The sequence below is a fragment of the Mugil cephalus genome, chromosome 8 (genome assembly GCF_022458985.1).
Source record: "Mugil cephalus isolate CIBA_MC_2020 chromosome 8, CIBA_Mcephalus_1.1, whole genome shotgun sequence".
Lineage (NCBI taxonomy): Eukaryota > Metazoa > Chordata > Actinopteri > Mugiliformes > Mugilidae > Mugil > Mugil cephalus.
The window spans coordinates 18,723,482-18,747,315 of NC_061777.1; the positions used below are offsets into that span (position 1 = coordinate 18,723,482).

At 42.0% G+C, this 23,834-nt stretch overlaps 1 protein-coding gene across 2 annotated transcripts; it reads right to left on the minus strand.

Moving 5' to 3' along the window:
• Positions 1-1,936: 1,936 nt before the first annotated feature.
• mfsd3 (major facilitator superfamily domain containing 3) lies at positions 1,937-23,237 on the minus strand. Of its 2 annotated transcripts, XR_007113311.1 has the most exons (7): positions 23,152-23,237; positions 21,849-22,671; positions 12,179-12,326; positions 8,419-8,519; positions 5,907-6,016; positions 5,535-5,655; positions 3,490-3,636 (listed from the first exon to the last, which is right to left on the minus strand). XR_007113311.1 is itself a non-coding variant. In XM_047592778.1 (6 exons), exons 2-6 carry the CDS (start codon positions 22,546-22,548, stop codon positions 3,430-3,432), a joined length of 1,266 nt encoding a protein of 421 aa, XP_047448734.1. In that variant the 5' UTR covers positions 22,549-22,671; positions 23,152-23,237; the 3' UTR covers positions 1,937-3,429. The 2 variants fall into 2 exon arrangements, 1 of the variants encoding a protein (XP_047448734.1); XM_047592778.1 differs by lacking the exon at positions 5,535-5,655 and having other exon boundaries at positions 1,937-3,636.
• Between the last annotated feature and the right edge of the window lie 597 nt (positions 23,238-23,834).

Sequence of the window (23,834 nt, forward strand, 5' to 3'; positions counted from 1 at the left end):
ACTGTGGAAAAGAAGGTGGCCCCCTAGACACGCACTCTCTCCATGGGGGGTTTCTGCCAATCTGGCAACCACAGAGGGAGGTCTTACTCTCATCAGCACCGTAGGAGAGACCACTTACCTTCCATCCCTCAGTCTACACGGGCTTCAAAAAAAAAAAACAGCTGAAAAATGACGTAGCTGCAGTGAACACATTACCTCATTTTATTTTGTGTATTTTTCTGGAACTCTTTTCTTCACATGGAAGCAATGTAAACGGCTTACAGTGAGCTCTGAGGATCAGCCTAAGTAGTAAGGTGATTGCCATGTATCAAAACAAAATGCTTTTTTCTTTCTTTCTTTTTTTTTCAGTTCAATTCAGTTCAGTTAAACACACTTTAAATTATTTTACCACGGAGCAGAATTCAGTAGACCCCTTCATGGTTTGTAAACAATGTGACGTTTTTTTGAGGGGCGGGGCTTAACTGGATGCCAAATATCTCAAACACTATAGCTTGTAAACGGCGGTTAGCATACGTTAGCGTTAACATGTAGCAAGAATCCCCTAAATAATTGTCACCTTAACGTAATTTCCATCCAAATCATCCATTCAGTGAGTGATGGCCGATTTGGCAGGACAGGACATGACATTTACCCACACCTAATTGAGAAACCCAGTGTCTAAAGGCATGCAAATGTCTTGAATGGACGTGTAAGATTTGCAATTTGAATGATGACATTTGTCCATGCTATCACAGAGGGTCTGTCTTTATCAACTGAAGCCTGTCCAACAAAATATATTACAAGATGCAAACGGAACCACTGTGGAGAGTAACTTAGAAAATGCAACTTCTGCTTGGACACCAATGAAACATACAACTAACGTTGTAATTACCTAGTGGTTAGCATTAGCCTTAACATGTAACAAGAATCCCCTAAATAGCGATTAACTTAACGTAATTTCAGTCATGATTTACTCTAACCCATAAGGTTATCCAGGCTGAAACTGATGATGCATTAGATATTAATCTGACCTGATATGAAATGTGTCCTGTAACCACTGTTGATGATCGTCTCACTCCAATCCTTTCTTTTAATCACGCTCATCAAAGTTTGCTACATCTGGCAGTGGCTGTTATGTGATGAAACTTCAAGTTACTGTTTTTGATTTTTCGGTTTTGGCACCAAAATAATACAGCAAGGAGGCGTGACGTCACACAGACGTAGGCCATGAAGGAGTCCGTTCAAACTGAATATAATATTATATCACTTCCCTAAATCCCTAAAGAACTGAGCAAAGGATCTGCCGAGGAAGATGGAATATTTTAAAAGCACAAGAAAAACTATTAAATTAACCTTGTGATGAGTCAAAGTCACCAACATGTGGGCAAAACAAATACTATTAAATATTACATGTTTAGACCCAAGCATTTCAAGGCATGATTCAAGGATCTTTGAGATGTTGAGACTCTGAGACAAAGTCTAATTTGCAGAGAGAAAGAAGCTGGAAAACTTTGAGCTCGTGGACCCGCTGCTCCTGGTGCTCAGTCTGACCTAAGAATCGGGGAGTGGGTAAAACTTAAGCCTCTTTTCAAGCCCTCCCTCTCTATGCCGCTACACAAACAAAATGCTCTAATAATGAGGCTGGGTGAGAAAGTGCAAAGTGGAGGTGTATTGAGGGGCCGTGTAAGCTTGCCTAATCCTCCTTCACAGCGTTTGTTGTGTCATTAGAGCTGTATGGGTTGTGGATCCTGTGACACAGGCCCTATTCACTCCTGTAGCCCTCAGCCACTACACTGCTGAGAGCCAGCGTTGTGTTCGCAGCAGCTATAAGCCACGTCGGATTCTCAAAGGTGGGAGTGTCCTAGAGGACCACACAGGACCTCTCCCCTGAGGAGAGAAAATGTGGTAAAATCAGCTGAGAAGAAGTAAATACCACACAATGAACCAGACTCCAAGATTCACTTAGCAGGTTTATTTTTGTGCAAATCTCAGGCAGTAGCTGAGGGACAAGAGACTTTGTAAGTCTTGGCATGACAGAGGACCTGGCTACATGAATAAACCAGTAACAGTGTCATATGGCATCCTTGTATTTATTATGGTCTTGTAAGCGGGGTGACCAGCTAACTTAGTCAAAACTTACTTACTCACTCACTTTATTTAACTCAGTCACTCCTCGTCTTTTTGCGCTTTCTGTCAGAACTAGAATCGGTTTCACGACTTAATTCTATTAATACATTCACCTACATGGAGGCCACGGCTTCATTCTCACAGAGACTGGCGAATAGAGAAACAAAACAAAACACTACGCTGCCATTTCATTTATATTTTAGGCCTGGAGAAAAAAAGATGTTCTATAGGATACAGTACCATGGAGAGTTACAGTACAGTCTATAATACATACTGTATTATACTGCAGATGACATATTTTAAACATAAAACACAAAAGTCATACGATAATAGCAGGAGCCCCAGTCTCCCAGTGGTATTGATCATTCAAGTTTTATCGAAAACTGGGTTTGTAAATGAGATAAGATGGCACTGTGCAGTATGTAAGGCTGAGGTTTCCTACATATATCTGGGTTAACCTATTCAGTTACACATGGATGGGGACTGTGCTGTGAAAATAAGTGTTCAATGCTCCTCAAACAAGAGCTTTTCTAAGCCCTCGTAGCTGCAAACCCACTTTGGCCGCGTGTTTTAGCGTAAGTAACATAGCTACTGTACATTCGCCTCCCGTGTATCGTACCATACAGTGCTGATACGAGGTAGTAGAGATTTAAACATTGACACCTGTAAACCATACAACTGAGAAGAATGACCAACAAAATATACAGTACAGTATGACAGAACAAGCATCATAATGCAGCGGTATTGCTTTTGGCTACAGCTCTTATTTCTGCTGTATAACAATATTAAAATGGCTCAGATGATTAAAACAGCTTTGATTATAGTTCCCTTTGATCCTAAGCACTCAATACCTGACTATATGTCACTGTCTGACAGACCTTATTAAATACAACCAACCAACTAGATCCAACTATCCCATTCTGCTCAGATTACTCGACACGCTACTCTTTATCTACACAGTATTTTCATCAAGTCACTGTACATACAAGTTAAGACTTCCGCAAACATTTCAAAAGCAAAATGATATAAATGTAAGACCAGTTTTGCCAGTGAAGTTACATTTGGAAAAAAAAAGCTCACTGCAGTAAAGTACTTAACCCCATGGCTGATTGCTCCTTTAAGAAAATGGCTAAAAGTCTTATTTAAGATCTTTTATATTGAAATGATTTGCTGATGTCATGAGTATTACATTTAAGAGGATTTAAGAACTTACAGTGTGCTTAAATACTAATAGTATTATCAGTTTTTATATTTGACCCCCTTTTTTTTTTCTTTTTTTTTCAGCACCTTCATATGCCCTAAATCAGACTTTTCATCCTGATCTCATTTGGGCTGCTCTTTGAGCTGGTGTTCCCTGAGGGCACCAGTGAAAGTCGCCGTCCACACATGCAGGGCCGTTGCAGCGGAGAGGGTGAGGAAGAAGAGGAAGGCAACTTGGAAACCAAACCAATCCACCACGCCTCCAGCCAGAGCGCTGAACGTCAGCTTTCCCAGCACCTCCAGAGTCGCCAGGAAACTGTAGTGGGTCGCCTGGAGGGAGAAAGGCAGCCGGGACGTCGGATGAGTGAAAGAGAGGAGGAGGAACGATGAGAAAAGAGATTAAAAGGAGAAGGTAAAGGAGAAGGACGTGAGAGGAGCAAAAAGGACAAGGGGAAAGGAGAGAGTTTGGGAAAGAAAGGGACATTGTGAGGAAAAGGAGAGTGTAGTAGAGTGGAAAGTCGACGTGGTAACAGGGGTAGAAAAAGGTGACACACACTAGAAGAACTTAAACTCTACCAACTCTACGACATTAAAACGGAAGAGTTAGCCACAGCAGACAGAGACACGAGGGAAATGTGCGACTCGAAATCTTCAGGAAAAAGCCCTTAAGTGCCAAAGAGAAGGGGAGACTGGAAGTCTGAAAGAGAAAGCGTGAGATCACGGCCTGAGACGATGGAACGAGGCCAAACGAAGAAGACTATCTGATCTCAGCCATGAGGCTTTCAGGACGGAGTGAGAGAGACGGAGAAAGACAGAGACGGACATTACCTAATGTAGCCAAACCTCCTCTGTCAGGAGCGGGTAACTCCGACAAGCACAGGACTCTAGTGAGACCTAGGCCACTGACTGGACAAATTAATTCATTAGACTTCTTTTCTTCATCGTAACAAATGCTCTCAGCCCTGCCACTAAACACAGTCTTAATTAAGCCGGAGAGACATCATTCTCAAGGGAATTTTCACCTAATGACTCTTCTGTTTTACTGACAAACAGGAAAATAAAGTTAAACTTATAAGAAAAGTATTTTGTAAACTCCGTGTTGTGAATTCTACCTACCAACACTACTACATGCTTTCCTGTGTAACAGTTCTATGACCATTTAAAACTAGAACTGCAGCAACTACTCAAGTAATAATTAGCTTGGATGTGCTTTTCTCTGGTATACATCATTAATTGTGTAACTTTTGACTGTTGGTCAGGTGAAAGAAGACATCCGCAGGGGACTCAAGGTTGAAATAACGAAACGGTTTAAAGATAATCTGCAAATGAATCCATATTGAATCGTAGCCCACATAAATATCGATTTGTCAGTTCCCAAATTTTATGGGAAATAAAAACAATCACACTGAGTTATTCTCACAGGAAAACGAAGGGGATGACTGACGATGAAGTGGCGAGGAGCTACCAGGGAGCTATTGCTGTGGTCCGTGGGCTGAGTGAGAGAGCTCTGAGAGCCTGTGTGACCACAGCTAAGTGGAGTGTCTTTATTCTGAGCAGCTTGTTTAACAGATTCGGTTTCTATCTCCTGGGGATCGTTAACAAGCACTCACACTATCAGCTTTCTGTTACTGGATAGTGCTACCTTCAATAACACACACACACGCACACAACGGGCACAGGAGGGCTAATGCTCTCCCCATCCGCGCACGCACACACACATAATGATTTGCTCGCAGACACACTAAAAAGCAAACGGTATATGTGTCATGAGAACCTCTCAAATTTACTGTTGTTCTCGGCCTAGCATGTTGTGATTGTTCTCCTCCTATCATTTTATTTCATTCAGAGCCCCGTTCCCGAAAGCTGCGCGCGGGTTCTCCCCACTTTATTCGGCACTTTAAGACTGACAGCAATTTAAATGATAATTTGTCACCTTCAGAGATTGACATCTGAATGACTGTGTGAACAGCGATCACCTCCAGGCAGCGATGGCCCAGTTACGACGGGGACAAAAGGAGTTATGTCAAAGAGGAGAAAACGAGGGAGAAGACGGAAAAGTCGGTGGTGGAAAAGAGAGGGAGCGTTTAAAGGGCTACGGAGTGACAAAGGAAAAGAGTGAGGTGGTGGGTTAGACAATGCCAGTGGAGAGGAGAAGAAACGGAGGGAGTGGGGGGGGGGGGGGGGGGGGATGGGGGGGCACAGTGAACAGAAAATGGGTCTGCTTAGACCTTTGAGATTTTCCAGGTGGAAACAGCTGATGAGAACAGACAGGTATAGGTGGCGCTAGGTGTGGCTTGTGTGCCGAGGATTTCCCTCTCCGGCCTCCTTTTGACAACCAAAGGAAATGACCTAACATTACGAAATAGCACAGTTAAACCAAGACAGGGGAGAGAAAAGACGGGAAGGATTTAAAGGATGCAAAGAAAAGAAAAACTGCGTTGTCTGTCTGTTAAGCCACAGGAGATGACCTAACAACAAAACAACAACACAATTAACACACACAAAAAAAAAAGAGATAGCGACAAGAGACACGAGTCGTTACGTAACAGCAGCCTGGGGTCACTACAATGAGCCGGTTGGCTGCTGGAAGTGAAGTTTACCTGAATGCTTTCCTCGGCCCGCTGGGTGCAATGCATCATGGTAGTGAAGGTGAGCGTGGTGATGAGACCACCCAGGAAGTGTTGAACGCTCATGCTCAGGACTGCCATACCTGAGGAGGTGAACACATGCGAGCAGAACGAATCAAAACCAGTCAGACACATCTGAGTCCGACTACAGTAAGCTGTCAAAAAGCCAAGGAGTTTTTTTTTTCTGAGGGAAGGCAGAACCCATCAGTTTTACACTGTTTTCTGCTCTGCTACATTTCTCACTATAATATTCTCTGTAGAATTCAAAGGGGGAAGACAAAGCAGTGAGAAACGGTAAGCAGCTCCCAGTCCCAGTCCCCAAAACACATGTAGTGTATCCTCTGAGGGGAAGTGGCAGAGCAGTGTTAGTGGGGGAACACAGAGGAACCACAGAGCCGATCTATCTCTGCTCCCCGCTAACACTGAATTATTCACTCAAGCCGCCAGAGTTTTTGCCGAATAAGACTCTTCAGTCAGCGACACAAGGCTGTCGGAGTCACACAGATGCACCGACTGATGAGCGGGAAGCGGAGGGTTATCATGCAATATTGAAAAATCTGAAACTGAATGTTTTTCTGTTTGGGTTTTTCTTTATTGAGTTTTCCTGAAATCTTTGTTCTGGGTTTAAAATGGAGGGGAGAGAGAGAGAAAGGGAGAGAGAGAGAGGCCTCAACTTTCAGTCTGAGAGGTTTGATATGGGAACAGACAACTCTGGAGGAGATGAATGGCATCGATGTGAATCCCAAATGCTTTGAGACTGGCTGTGCGAAACAATCGGATGTGTCATTCAGATATTAACAACAGAATAGCTCTCTGGAGAGACACCTCTCCTGTCTATCAACGGCCTTTGCGTTGTGCACTCTTGTGCTGTATAAATACTGAACATCCCGCACAAATGCTTGTAATTTAGACCACTGGTTCCCAACTTTTAGGGTTTGTTGGACAGTCTAACAATGATTTACTGCCCTCGACTGTGTTTTTGCACCATGTTTACAAGAAGAGTCCATATAAAGAAATGTTCAATACAGTGCCTATTAAGCTAATATATTTCAGGTTAGTTGTTTTGTTTTTTTTTATAATATAGTTTTATAATATGTATGAGTAAAACACGGATATACAACGGCCTCATCCTCTCATCATGCTTTTAAATTTCCTGGGCATAAGCCTGTGATCTGTTAGCCTTTGTGGCTCCTCGATGCCAACAGTTGCCTGGTAGCAGTGTTTTCACGACTAAGTCAATGTTACCACTTGAAACCAAGCATTTTGTGTACACAATTTTCCATGTTGTAACCATGTTTCATTCAGAGGCAGAATTAAATTGTATTGCATTGAAATAAAACCACTTCCTGACCCGGAGACCGTGATATGATTCTTTAAATGCTATGAAAAAGTGCTTAATTTCTTCATATCTTTTGTTCAGCACAGGACACACAGCGAGAAGAGATAACGCCATTGTGTGACATAATATTCAGTCATTCACAAATACAAACGATCAGCGTGATCAACATGAGACACAGATCATGAAAGTTATTGCTGGGTTTTCCATCTTATTGTTTAACACTGGCATGTTTACGTGTTTTGAACCGACACCAGTATATAGTTGTCTTATGTGAAACACCTTCTGAGGTAGATTTAAATAGTCAAACTGTCAAAGTGAAGTCAACATTTTTGAATAACCTATGCTCAGATCGCATTATTTGCGAAGGAATGTCCTCATTTTGAGCCTGGTTGTGTTGCCAGCCCTTATGCATATCATTAATTACTCTCTTGTCTTAAAAAGGTGAAACATTTCTCCAAGTTTGTAGAACGTGGATGAAACAAAACCGTAAGAATATGTCTGGGATGTATCCAAGATGTGCTTTTAGTAGTCCAGACACATGTGGCTTATCAGAACAGAAATAAAAACTTACCTCAACCATGTTAAATATTGTGCATAAACTGGTTTACCAGCACCTTAGGAAAGCAAACTAAATCTCCTCTACACATTTGTTGAATAAAGACCCCAAAAATGTTTTTGTTGCTCTAAGATTAATTTATAGGCCTCAAAAGGTAAAGGTTTACAGGAGAAGTCCCATCCCTATATTAAAAACATACATACGTTATAGTGTCGACAAGTTGTTTTGCTGTAGGTCGATCTCAAATTGGACATTGAAAAGTATTGATGATGACTGCACATCTATGACCTAGAGTGTTGCATTAACATGTTCCTGCATGTTAGTCAACGTGTTCTGTGTGTTTATTCAAGGCACTAGAAGGTCAAATCAGTGATGTATGTGTCTGGGATCAGGAACATTTAAACATGTAAATCTGAAGAACTGAATAAACAACAAGTGGTTCACTCATTCACCAGCATGGACCAGTGGATTTCCAACTAACAAACTGGACTGTATTCAGCAGAATAAGAACAGCTGGTAAAATGCAACTGGTGAATACAAAGTTTATGACTGCAGCCTTGTCTTGACCGTGGCCGACTCCTATTTCTCACCTTTCATGAGAGGTGATGGTTCCAAAATGGTGAGCAGTGAACTTTGGAAGACCATGCTGACGGTTCGCAACACAAACACGCGTCGCATCAGAGCCCCGATGCTGAGGAGAGAACAGCAAACAAGCTGGTTATCAGAGAGATGTTCACTAACTTTTAGGTACGATGAGCAGTGTGATATGTGATGACAGCGACTCCTGGGTTCATTAAATTTAGAGATGTGTTTCTTTTCATGCCGCACACAGTTACACACACATACACACACACGCGCATGTTAAAGTTACATGCGTGCACATGCTTAAGTAAACAAGTCTCCAGACGCTAATTGATTCCCTGTTAGTGCAAGAAAATCATCCCCCTGTGGGTTTGGTTTATGACGTAATCAATAACCTAAGGAGATCCCCAGCATGAGGACGATAATTAATCACTGTTAACATACAGTACATGCAAACACACACACGAGTGCACTCGCACGTTAGGGATTAAGAATGCCAATCACTCAGAGGACGCCTGCCACTCAAAGGGTTCTGCGTGTTTGTTTGTTTTGTTTTGCTTTTTTTACACGTAATTACTTATGCGTAAAAAAGGTTGCGAGGAAGACGGGGTCCATTACACAAAGCAGGATGTGTGGTTTAATCAAATAAGTGAAACACACCTAACGAAACCCTTTTGAGCTGCTATACTAGGTTTTACAAAAAGATCCCTGAACAGTCTTGATTCCTCTAAACAATGTTTAAATATGTCTGCTCACATTTTTGCAGGTGGGCAGTAGTGATGTGAAATAAGGAAAAAAAAGATGTCAGAGAATTTATTATGTCATGAATTTGATTCATTTAAACCGTTTCATTTTTAGATTTAGAGTAAGACGTTTCCCTCTCTCACCCTACCTCACCCTCTGTCTCCTCTCTGCCCAGCCTTCCCTTACCCCTTTACAGGAAAACCAATCCTGCATCATTCACATGCTAAAGACATTCTTCTCTCTGCTGCTCCTTTAGCTCCCTTCTCAATGACAGCCTTTCATATCACGCACTCTCAAGAGATGCTGAGGGGTGTGCGTGTGCCTGTGCGTGCATGCGTGTGTGTGTGTGTGTGTGTGTGTGTGTGTGTGTGTGTGTGTGTGAGGGAGGGAGGGCTGGTGGGGGAGAAAGAGAACCTGCCTGGCTGCCACCTCACACGGGCCAGGCCCAGATAAGAATAGCCATGTTCTCGGGTTGACAGTGGCGGTTGTGGAGGGGATCACTCACTGACCACTCAGGCGTTTCTGATGGAAGGAAGGATAAACCTTCCAACCGAGCTTTTAGAGGTGGGACAACAGCCTACTGGACAGCCCTTTCTCTGTGTGTGTGTGTGTGAGATGCCGTGCTGTAATTTAGCACTCTTAAGCACTTCATTTGGCTTCTTTCTAGCCCTATGCAATTAACTTTGACTAATATTCAAAACTACTACAAAAACTGTTCCTAGTTTATCCCTCTTCTCTGACCACATGACTGTCGGGCCAAATCAGGGCGAATTTTGATCCATCATAAATATGAAAATCCTTAAATTAGTGTCTTCACGCTCTATAATTACTTATATTACACACACCAGCCAAACAGAGGCGATCCACTTACAGTTCAAGTAAGGTGTCAGACGTCGCGTTCCATTTTACTGGGGCTGTTTTTTTTTTTTTCAATGTATGGATCTCATTGTATCATGTGTGTAAAAATGATCCATTGGCAAGAATCCAACTAGATCAGGGCATTACTTCATAAAAAGACTTAGACATTAAGATGACGCAGCCCAGGGTGTTCTCTCCGTGTGTCTGTCAGCGTGTGAGTATTTTTCTGCCTTTACAAGTTACAGAGTCTTTAACATGTGAGACAGAGAAGGAGAGTGAAAGATCAAAAGCCACAGAATGACAATGGCATCTTTTCAAAGCGCTTTCACCTCAACAAAACTTTTGCCTTGGGAGGCTCCTTCTGTGTTTGTTAGTGTCACTAGACGAGAAAGAAAAAACCTGGGAAAAGAAGAAAACAAAAGCACGAACGGACTGACATCAGGAAGAGCACTAAGTAAATGAAACACGTTCGCAAATGAACAACTAAGTATTGCACAGGTAGCGACACATAAGAAAAACCTCACCTTCCACTACTAGACATTGGCTCGATAGCAGAAAGCCTTCTTCAACAAATGACATGAAGGTCTGAGTACAGGAACGCACACAGTGGGAAGTAATGCACTGTCCTTCATGAAGGCATTGTTGTTATTTATAGTTCTCATTACATCACACTGGCCATAGGCAGGGCTGTGCTATAACGTGATCCTGGTATTAGCAGACGGAAAGCTTTACGCAACAATGGTCAGGTGCAAATATCGATTTGCTGGTGGGGAAAACATGAAAATGTTGAACACAATTATGTTTAAAAGACAGAAACGATTTATCATTATTATTTATCAAAGCTGGATTCCCATCCCAAAATTACTTTGTATCGATTGTAATTTACTAAATTTTTTTTATACAGATTGCAGATTTGTGATAAATTATTCTTAAAACCCTAAAATCTCCAGAAGTTCTGAATTTGAATTTGTCTCAAAATCCTGCAGCGTTTACATATCAACTGCCTTATTCTCTGCCTTTCAGTCATCTGTGAAGCACCAGTGTAAAAAGTGCTGTGATGTCTGATCTGCCGATTGTTTGATTTATATAAAACAGAAATGATCATTTTAGTTTTCACAAAACTTCAACATATGCGACATCTATGTCGTGTCCCTATAATATTTCAAACATAAAATCTAACATATTATTATCCGTCTGTAAATGTGACAATTAAATTCAGCTAGGTGCATATTGATTCAATGATCAAACCTTGAGGAGCATGTGTGTGTGTTTGTGTGTGTGTGTGTGTGTGTGTTATGTGTGTATTAATGCTGCTCATGCTGTTCTCACACCACACACCACACGGGGGGTCCCTGAGCTCTCAAACAGGGCTGTGTTTGCGTAAATTGCCGAACACTCAGGCAGACAGGAAACAAAGACACACACACACGCAGCCTCTGAAGATTAATACTGTAAAACAACAACGGGAAAAGAGTGATGGAGAAGAGGTGAAGGAGAAAAACTTGGAAGGTGGAGGTGGGTGAGGAACATGATGACGATGATGGTGTTGGTGATGACAGTAGATACCCACAGCACAATGTACCTTATTAGTCTTATTTCTTATTTTACTCTGCTGAAAACTCACAACCACCCTCACAAACAAATGCTGGTCCCATTAACTGCTTTTTATATTACTTGTCGCAATTATAATAATGCCAACATTTTCTTTCTGTTTAAGACAGGATGTACTCTAATTTACTGTAATGATTCTGCCAAGGGATATCACAAATCATTAATGACTGGGGGCCACTTGGCTCCATTAAATGTTCACATTCAAGCGTAAATATTACAACAGAAACAACCATTCTATATATAAGTCGGCCCTGAAAGTCAGTTTTGGGAAATAATGGCCAAAGTTATCCGATTCCAGCTTCTGAAATGTAGTTTTGGTTGGATAAAATAAGATATTCAAAGACGGCTTTGTGGACTTGGAAACTAAAGCAGACAATTTACTGAACTTCTTAAGATTCTCATATGTAAAATGACTTGAAAGAATGTGAAGAATGAGGCTGTGATGGCATTTTATACATTTTTAAGAGCTTTTTACGCTGTGCGCGAATTGAATTTAAAAGCCTGCAAAATGACACCATTGACAAGCCTTATTATTATGCTGTTGATAAAGGCTACCTGAACTGAGCGAGCAGCAGGCCTCCCAGGGACGACCCACAGATGGAGAAGCCCATGGCGATGACGCCGTTCCAGAAGCCGAGCTCCCGGGCGGTCATGTGGTGATCCAGCAGGAAAAGAGGGAACATGGTCACGGCACCCTGCTCACCTGTACACAGCAGAGACAGAGGAGAGAGGAGGACAAAGAGGAAGAGAGTGCATATTAGCATATTAGCAAATAAATGTTAAATGGTTACGTGTCTCAAACTTCCCAAACCAAGGACATAATACATTAAAAATAATGCTTACACGTTCTGGCACAGCGCCTCCCTCAGGGCCTTATATACACATACACTCACTGGCCACTTTATTAGGTACACCTGTTCAATTGCTTGTTAACACAAATAGCTAATCAGTCAATCACATGGCTGCAATTCAATGCATTTAGGCATGTAGAGGTGACCAAGACAGTTTACTGAAGTTCAAACCGAGCATCAGAATGAGGAAGAAAGGGGATTTAAGTGACTTTGAACTTGGTATGGTTGTTGGTGCCAGATGGGCTGGTCTGAGTATTTCAAAAACAGCTGATCTACTCAGGCTGGTGGTGTAATGGTGTGGGGGATATTTTCTTGGCACACTTTGGGCCCCTTAGTACAAACTGAGCATGGTTTAAATGCCACAGTCTACCTGAGTATTGTTGCTGACCATGTCCATCCCTTTATGACCACAGTGTACAATCTTCTGACGGCTACTTCCAGCAGGATAATGCACCATGTCACAAAGTTCATATCATGTCAAACTGGTTTCTTGAACATGACAATGAGTTCACTGTACTCCAGTGGCTTCCACGGACATCAGATCTCAATCCAATAGACCATCACCTTTGGGACATGGTGAAGCGGGAGATTAGCGACTTAGATGTGCAGCCGGCAAATCTGCAGCTACTGTGTGACCAAAATCTCTGAGGAATGTCTCCAACACCTTGTTGCCAATGTATGCCACGAAATAATTAAGGCAGTTCTGACGGCAAGGTGTACCTAATAAAGTGGCCGGTGAGTGTATGTCCTGGATGATCCAATGATAAAAAAACAAAAACAAAAAACGTCTTGCACCCTTTGCCGGCAACAGAAGAGGAAAACACAGGTGCTTCTGTGAGTGATGGACGACCAGAGAAGGCAAAAGCAAGATATGTGTAATCCCATCATAGAAATGAACAGCATTCTTGTAGTTTCCTAATTAGCCATGTGTTCATCTTGATGTGTGCAAAGATGCCATGGGAAGTGAAGTTGCCGTATTTTCTCAAACTGACTTTTTTTTTTACCTTATTTCTTCCATTTCTATTTTTACCTTTCACTGCTGTAAACAGCGAGCGAAGCAGTAGCATTATTGTGCAAATGGACGACTCTGGGGTTTCAAGTTATAAACCGAGCTTTGTGTGGGTCTACTGTCAGAGGCAGAAATAAACAGATAAATTACCCTAACAGGTGTGCTTTCGGAAACTTTACCGCTCATTTTGTTTTGCAACACTTTCCCAGCAGCCATTTGTAGCATCATGTCGTTGCAGTGTGCTTGGCTCCAAATCACACAACAGACAACAGAGGTCGTGGTTCTGAAACAGCGGTAGGCAGCCATCACTTCAAGACAGCCGAGGTTTGTCCAGTACTCTAATCTGCCTCTCATGACGTATGCGTTTATTTTATTAGCACGAAATTGACCTGGTCACTTGAGACTCAGGTGGAGACGCACTAATGTTAATGTCCGCAATGTGATTGTAAAAGACAATCACAACACATCATGTACCGCGCGTCTCTGACTAAGCATTACTCTTTCTCCCCTACAGTAAATAAGCGTATAACCTCCTGAATATACACGTCTGTTCCAATCACACGACGACGGTGTCGTATCACACGGTTTAGGCTGCAACACCGAACGACATGGTTATCCTGAGATGACGACTCCAGAATCAAATGGAGCGCGCCGACATGCGGCACACCTAGGCCTATTCCTGGAAAGTGTCAATAATAGATGCCTGACAAGAAAAAGAATACCCTCAGTCACTTTATCAAACGGGGGCCTAGCACTTTTCCTAAAGCGCAAAAAGGAAAACACAACAAAAACACAAAAACTTCCACGGATGAAACAAACCTCGCAAAGACCTTTCAGTCAAAATAAAAAGTTTCTGTCAGACGGTAAGACTTTCTCTGTGTGGCGTTGAGTGTGGGGGTAATGTTCTGCTGAACATTACAGTAAAATATTCAGTGGCGCCGACTCTACGCCATTATTATATTAATGGAGACTGACTTCAGAAAGACAGTGGGACCAAGGAGCTGCGTGAGTGACAGCTTGGCTCCCAGACTGCTGTCAAAGACGACGCAACACAACCGACGACTGACTCACTCAGTCAGTCAGCCAGGAGACAAACAAAAATAGAGGAAGAGGAAAAAAAGGCACATGAAACAGACTGAAATGAAAAAAATAATAATAAGAGAAAGCTGAGAAGCTCCCAGTGAAAGGCACTGCAGCAGCAGACTCAGAGTGTCACCGCTATAACAGTGGTGTGACAACTCAACAGAAACGTGGGATAAGAAATGTGGATTTGTGCGTAGGAAACACTTGTCCCTCACTTGTGCCACTCGTGTCTGGCAATTTACACGTGCTTAATACAGACTGTGTTCAAGTTCCTCATGAAAATTAATTTAAGTAATCAGACAGAATTCCCTACAAACAATGTACTAATGGATAAAAGCTGGGAAACAAGCTAAATGTACTGAATTATTATGACTCTGCCACCGATATATTTTGCTGTTATTGTGAATCTGTACAGACAGAATCGCACAAACTGAACTCAGAGCTTTTTACCGACAAATAACAGTCCACCAGACATTCAGAAATAAAAGATTATTAGGAAAAATGCATTCTTGCACATTCTCCGATCACAGCTTCACCAGTGTGAGAATGGAAGCTTTTCTTTGTCGTGAACTTTCTTTGGTTTTTAAACTTCTGTTGTTAAATATGTCGGGCATGTTCCACTAAAATGTTACTTTAAAAGCTAATTATGAAAAGAACTGAAAAAAAAACAGCACATCTGTAAATATGGATATTATTTTCTGTTTACAGTCCTACAACATATATGTCTGTGACCATATCATTGATCCTGATATAATGAACCCAGTGACATAAGTAAAAATGATAAATGACTTAAAAGAGTAAATTCATGTACTAATGTGAATCACTGCATCTGAGCCAACGGAGTAAACACGAAGACTTGTATTAATCTTCAGTGTCTGGTTACTGGTTCCACAAACACTGTAAAACAGATTTGTGTGGGTGAACACCGTGTTGGACGGTAATTTTACAACAAGTAATATTTCTCTGTGGTCAGCTGATGCTTATAACACACGCTCTCCGTCATCCTCTGCGCTGAACGGTTCTGAGATGCATCCACTGTGGTAACCACATTAGTCATAATAAACACTGGCAGAAGCAGTAGCCACGGTGCCAGGGTTGTTTACCCGGGGAGCTGTGCTCCCGTGCTCGTACGTCTGTTGTTTAGGCTCTGAGCTTTCACAGTCCTGCCTTCAACTAATTATTTCTTTAAAGAAGGGGTGGGGGAGGGCACGCAGACAAACACAACAAGGCTGATTATTCCTTACTATAAATATTCTCAAAGCAACTATTGTCCATTTCAGCTGGGATTTCATTAGACATCTACAAAGATTAAACAGAGGAGAGTGTAACGAGAACGGAGGGGAAGGAGAAAAAGAACAGAGCGGGGAGGAAAAGGGAAAAGTGATGGCGCTCGTGGTAATGACAATGAAAAACAAAACAAAACAAAAAAAAAGCTGTAAAGAGAAAGAGAGCGGGTGGTGAAAAGTGTTCAATGATCATGCCGTTGCGAATAAAACGGCGCGGGTTAAACCCGACTGGAGACACAGGACAGCAGCCAGGGAGCCGGGGATGGAGACAGCTAGAGACAGAGGGGGGAGGGAGGAGGGGCAGATGAACAGAGACATTGTTAGCGAAGTGGAGGTTAGTGAAGAGGAAACAGAGGAGGGGTGGCAGGCTCAAAGGAAACCCTGTTTACAGACAGCGCGGAAAGACAAAACTATTTATCATTAACAGGGAAAGTGAAAGACAAGGCAGGTGGTTGTTGGTTGATGGACAGTTATTTAAAGGAGCTTGAGGACAACAGACCTTCAGCTTAATATAAAAGGTCCTGAAAAGATTGATTCTTTAGCACCGGGGTCAGTATTAGTGTTTCCAATAATGTCACAACAAATCTAAAATTATCATTATACAGGAAAAGTGAAACTTATGGCAGAGCTGTTGAATTAAATGTGAATGGATTTCACAGACACACTTAATAAAGTGGCTACTAATTGCATTTCTGTGTATGTTTCTGATTAGTTTGATGTTAATTTAGCTGGACAAATATATCTCTCGTCTTGACCAGTCTCAATTTAACCGGTCTGAATTAAATTATTATTCTATAACGCACCATAGTGATTATATATGAGAGCTGATTCTATAAAGTAAAAAAATAAATAAAAAAAAAACTGGGACAAACCCACTGGCTAATTATCAAGAAGTTCTGATTCCTTCGTTCTGGGTCTTTTAATACATAACAACAAATCCATACGCTCATTGGTATTTTTAATTAATTACTTTCAACAAGAAAAACAAATGTGTAGTAAGGTAAGATCTTGAGGTTGAAGCAGCCATCGTCTAGTGGTCATTCAAGCTGCAACTTGTAATAAATCCACAAACGTAAATTAAATAATAATCTGTTTAAGAAATGAAGAAATCCACTCACAGTGATCAATTCGACCCGGACGAACGTGATCACTGTTAAGCGGTTTCCAACGCAACAGAAGGAGGCTGCGGCGTGGAGCGGGATCACAGCGGATGAGGTCGAGCTGAGGGTGAGAGGTCAACAGGGGCGGGGGGCTGAAACCCTGACGTCCCTGAGGTCACTGAGGACACGCAGTCGCCTCGTAAGAATGACATTATCAGCCCCTGCTGAGAGCGAAGTAAACAGAGAGAGGTTCAAACTGTCTACACATCAGGGCTCAGCACAGCACACACACCTATGTGCATACACATACACACGACTGCACAACATCCTATAAATATTAGTGTACTCACAGACACACTAAGTGTCCCTGCCAATCACTGCACATGTCAAGGAGTTCTCTGTGGCCTTCATGAACATGAGAACACACACTTCATGACTAGGCAGACGGACGACAATCACCATCTCCATATGCACTGGAAATCTGACACTGGGATGACTGATCCCTCATTTAGGGATTTTTAGCAAATATTATTTCACTGCAGTATTTTTACAGAAAACACATCAAAAGTATCAAATAATGCACAAACCAGCGTTCTACATTCATTTACCTGCGTGATGTTTATGTAGGTGAGGACCACAATGATCCTGAACCTCGATGCATTAACATGGATTAACATGGTTGTTGGATCAAATGTTAGATCCATTTTGATCTTTGCTTCTCATGAGCTGCCATGTGGTGGATGTTCATTAATTCATCCAGTCCTTCAGCCTCTTTCCCTTCCTGCACTGATTTTTCCTTTAGGAAAATATTCCCCACTTAGCATGCAGGTTTTGTCTAAAACTGTCGGATAAACTGTGAAACTCTAGAGGTCGACTTTGTGGTTCTTCTGGATACCAGAGGCACCATCACCTGTGCCATTGAGCCCCATTGCTTTATAGTTTATTACTTTGCTTTCCACGTTGATATAGTTTATTTAACCTCCATGCACCTGGTTTATTCCCTAAAGAAAGTCACCATCAGGGTCCACCTGATGTTCTCAGCATCATTTACATGTCAATGTCAAACACAGAGGGCTTCTGACTCAGAACTTTAATAATGATAATGAAATGTTGCCCTAATGTGCACACAACTGCACCACTTCCATCAGACATGTGCAACTTCTTTAACAACAGCAATGTGGCAAAACAGAGCATCTCAATGTAAAGAAGCCAGTGTGTTGACACAGATAGCAAAGATGAAAATGAATGACAGTATGTTGATCAAAATATGAAATTACAGTAATTACGACTTAACTTAGTTAACTATACATCTGTAAAATTATTAGTGTGTTTAAATAAAGATGAAAAAAAAATAAACTTCTGCTTGGCTTCTTGATAACTGCTTCTCTGGATGAATCTCCACCATTGATTGAACTTGCCCAACCATCTGAAAAGTGCGGGACTCACAGCAAATACTGGGGACACAGACACTTAGTGATTGTTCGACACCAGCCAACCGTCAGCTCGACACAAGCAGCCACAGCTAGGCCTGGGTGGTGTGACCAAAAATGGATTTCACAGTATTTTTTTCATGCATAATCACGTGTTCACAACATTTCCTACTGATAGACAGGAATTAATGCAGTAGATTGACTAAGGATGGAGTATGTTACTCTGATGATTAGTATATATTGCAGAATAATCCCACTCTAGCAGTAAAATAGGTTTGCATGGCACCAGATTAGCAGCTCAAGAAAAAAATTTTAAAAAATTAAATGTTATCAAGATGAAATGAAGAAACGACAATTACAGCTTCATTTATTTTGACATATTTATTCATATTTAAACATATTTAAGCGTGACCGCCTACTGTCATAATTGTGGCCTACGCGCAATATTCCTTTTTCTCATTCATAAAGCTAAAATTGGGGACATTTTCGGGGACAGCTTTTAGCCGCGGGGCACGTCATCCAAAACAGGGACTGTCCCCAGAAATCGAGAGTGTCTGGTCGCCCTAAAAATAAACACCCAAACAACCGACGCGGCACAAGTCTCCTCGCTCTGCTGCTTCGTTATTCTGACCTCTCCGTCTTCACCACACCTCGCAGTGAGTATTTAGAAGCGCTACATTGAAAATGGTCCGGTCTGAAACAGTGTCACGTGGCGCGACGTTCCAAATGCTGTGTAATCAAATGCACCGGTATGTCAGTATATTTAAAAATTCATATCATAACTGAAAAAGATACCAATATTTGGTATGAACCGATATACCGCCCAGCCCTGGCCACAGCCCACTACGTTATTTTCACATGGGCAAAATATTCTTCCATCAGGCAGCTGGTATGCTTTGGATTACCACCTCACAGATTCACTTGGATTGTTGTCATCTAAGTCCTTAGTACCTTTCAGTTTTCATGACTCCAAACGCTACTTGAACAATACCACTGGAAAAAAAAAAGCCTCAAACTTTGACATTCCCATCTCCATTTCCATCATCAGACCCGAGCAGGTTAACATACAGTATCTAACACACGTCTTTAAAATCGTCTGTTGTTTAAAATGTAATCGCAATTGAATTAATTTCTACTCAGTAGTATCATGCAATTGTCTTTATCTGTTTAATTTTTCACACAATTACCTCGTTTCCTGTGCCTGCTGCGTTTATTTATTTATTTATTTTACTTTTAGACGATATACAAAACTGTAGAGGATAGAGAAGGTTTTAAGTGCCATTAACATTTCTCTTACTCTCACTTCACTCGCCTTTGCCAGTTTTGCTTTTAGCCAACCAGGTCCAAGGGAATATATAGCAGATGTATGAAGTCAATTAGCCTCAGGTTCACACAGGCGCCCCTGCAAGAGTAACTATCGGTGTAGTTCATCACACTAACGATGGAGATACTCCACTAAGATGGCCTGTCTCTAAATAATTTATTGTTGCCATTCAGATGTAGCGTATGTTTTTTTAAGTGACAAGATGACCGTGCTAAATGTTTATGTTTCTATGGCTCAAATACAAACTCATCACACATTTTATGAAATAACCTCGGAACCTCGTGGAAGTTTAACCGGAAAAATACGTTTTTGGGGAGAACTGTATGAGCACGGGATTTTAAAATGCTTCCATCCAAGAAAGATTTGAGCTTATTTGCAATTTGCAGCCTCCATTGTGTGCCCCTTTCCTGGCTTTTTTCCCATTTTCCACCCCCTCACGTCCCCCGTCCGTCCCTCTGAGTTTACCCAGACAGTACTCCCATCATGCCTGTAGCCTCAGATGGCACAGAGGGGTCACGGTTCAGACACGAGGCACCCAATGATTGGCCCCAGTGTTGGATGCGGTGGAAACTCGGAGTTCATTAAGGATAGATGAGGGAGAGGGGCCTGTGCTCGTGCGTGTGAGAAGTGGGGGGTTCAGACAGGCAGATTACCGGTCTCACACAATCATACCCACATACCCCGTGAACAAAAACAATACTGTCTCCCATAGGCAATTATGGTGACACATCTAGGCCTGATCTAAAACATTAGAAAACCTTTATTTTGCCGCAAAGGTGGGAAATATTTCACTTACTAACAACGAGAAAAGCAAAAAACTGACATGTATCTACAGAGCTCAATCGCGTCACTGAAACATGAAAAGTAATTATCTTTGTAATTGTGGGCATCAACCAATAGTGTATGCGTATGTGTGCTCATGTGACACAGAGAGAGAGAGTGTTGTTGGGGGGGTGCTGCCTAGACAGATTAGGGGGTCCAGCCAGCCTTCATATTTTGTCTAGTAGTGTTGTCTGCTGGGGCTTATCCGATTACTGAGCCACCCTTAACACTCTCTCAAACACACACACACACACACACACACACACACACAATTTAAAAAACAATGGCATATACATTCATGCACGCACACACGTAAAGACAATAACATACTTCCCGCCACCCACGTAAACACAATCATATAAACACACACATCAACAGGATGCGCCGTCTTCCATTTCAGTTTCTGAACGCCACAGACACAAAGACACTCTAATCCTTACATAATCCCCTTCTGCTACCAAACACCAAACTATGGTCATATCAACTCTCTCTGCCCACACACACACACACACACACACAAACATCATCAACTATTTCAAAACTACTTTAAAATTTTAGCTTTTTTCTGGAACAAACCTGTTCTTATGCAAAACTTTGCGGATGAATTCACTGTATTGTCATGTAAAAGCCTTACATTTGTACTTTAGTTAGACAATAAAACGAGTGATTTATGGGCCCAAAGTTTTTATTTTCCAGCGTCCATACAAGATGTGCAGAGACACGATAAACTGCCTCGTAAGGATTACTTCCCAAACTTCCATTAACTCCTTCCAGTCCTTATGGAAAAACCAACAGAGACATCTAGTGGTGATCTCTGGGTGCTACATGCAACTAAACATGTTCAGTGTTTTAAAGTTTCAAGAAATACAGCGCTTTATTGCTTCTTATTTTAAAATAGAAACAAATAAAAATAGACAAGATGCAAAACTGGTGTCCCACGTCTAGGTACATGTGCATCAATTTACTTTTCTTTCTAGGGTCCACCATGATGATTTGAACTGTGCAAGTATAAAGTCAGTCCAATATGAGGATTCACTTCCTTTCCGTTTTTTTTTTTTATACATGAAAACCTTTTGCTTTTTGAAAGTTGCATGGACGTTTGTTGTTGGATCAAGGTAAAACAATTAGTGACAGAAGTAACTGACAAATTAATTAAAATTAAAATATCAATTGTTGAAAAAACTGGTAAAAAAGTTATGATAAGTTGTGATAAAAAAAAATGCTGTAGCTTTCCACTTACTACTTCCCTACTGTCATTGTTTAATTTTGAAGTCTATACATTTAAATGTAAACAAGTGCTCGTGTATTAATCACACTTACCCAGTTTGTATGTGAGCACATACAGGACTGTCCAAGATGTGCCGGGTACTGCCAGCAGTTTCCTCCACACCCTCCATGGCCTCAAAGCGTCTGCTCCCTGCCCTCCCTTCCTGCTGCTGTCGGCCTGCTGGCCCCTGACGGTCTCCTCATCCAGCACAGGAGCCCCCCACACAAACAGAGCCACTCCGACATACACGAACGTCAGCAGCATGAACATCCAGCTCCATCCAGCCACGTCGATCACAGCCAGGAGCCCCCCTCCAGCGAACACCGATCCGGCTTTGTAGCCCACGACTTGGGCGGTGTTCCCCAGCCCCAGCTCCCCGCGCCCTTTCAATAACCCCACTGCGGCCCCGTCTACGGCGATATCCTGAACTGAGGCCAGGCTGTTCATGGCCAGCAGTGTTCCAGCTACTCCCCAGATATGCGACTCCGGGGCCAGGGCGGCACTGGAGAGGCATGTCAGAGCCAGCCCCGACACTGTGGCCACCAGCCAGCGCCGCTTGCTGCCCACTCGGTCCACGAAAGGGGCCCAGAGAACCTTGAGGACCCAGGGGAAGTAGAGGATCTTGGTGAAACCGATTCGGGTGAGGGAGTGACCAGCTCCACGCAGGTAGATGGGAAGCAGGGAAGACTGGAGACCATAGGGGATGCCCTGGACAAAGTATAGCAGGCCCAAGAAGACTAGTTTGTCATTCATGATCAAAGCCCAAAAGTAGCCCCGTGGTTGATCTGGCACTGCAGTTGTCCATTGGTCAGGTGACTTTTTTTAGAGGAGTAGGCTACTTCAAATGTGCAGGTGGACCCAGGTGAGCTGACTGAGCTGAAATGAAAGACAGGAGTGCGAAATCCGTGGTTATTGATAGAGGCATTAGACTCTTGTTATATAAATACTGTTTAGCTGAATACTGTCACAGCCCATACAAGCCTAAAGCCGAGCCTTAAAAGGACGGTCCCGTTTTATTGCCTACCCAGCTCAGTTACCAGTGGCATTAACCCGGCTAATGAAGGCCCACTCAAAGTCAAATGGCATATGCTCACCAACATTATCATTAGCGTTGTTAAAACACGAGTTGTCCTGATTTATTTTGTATCAAACATAAACAAGCGTTGACACTTAGCAGCAACTACAACAATTCTACCTGTCTACCTAGCTACAGCTAGCGACCGAGCTATTTAGCCATGCTAAATAGCTTTTAAAACACATTTACGCAGCATGCCATTATTATCTGGAGTTATGTCGCAATCCGGTAGTGATAAACAGTAGTTGTGTTTTTGCTGTGTGCGAAATCTTTACACATACCGGGGGTAAGAAAGTTGGTTAGCCTAGCCACGGCTAACCTGGAGGGCGCTCCGCTTGTTTATAGTTGGGGTCTGATGGTGGGGACGATACTGAAATATCGATACTTCCGATACCAAGACTTTATACTGAAATCGATTTTCAAATCTAAATATCGATAGTTTCGGACACAGTGGATGGTAACTAAACTATTGTGTTGTGGCAACGCAACGCAACAAACCTCAACACAGAATTAAGACGCAAGATTTCATTTTATAGTAGTTTTTAATGGTTAAACAATCATTTATTTTAATTGTCTTATTAGTGTACTTGTTTCTTTTTCAGTGTTTAAAGCAGAATTTTCACGTATTTTGTATGACTGTGTTCTCTGTTTATATTATTAGCTCGATATATGGTAAATGAGGCCGTTACTTTGATATACTTCCGTGTTTAAAATAAATTGCTCTGATGACTTTTTTAAAAAAAAAATTTATGAAGCTATGTTCTGAAATACACTACTTTTATGTTTTAGGTTTACCAGACACATTAGGGTGCATTTACACAAAGTATCCGTATCGGATCAGTATGGCCGATACCAGCCTGAATTTTACTCAGTGTTGGATCGGACAGGAAATCGGTGGTATCGAACATCACTACTGGCTGAAAGGTTGCCAGGTTCCGAGACATAATCCGCCTTTTGTAGATGG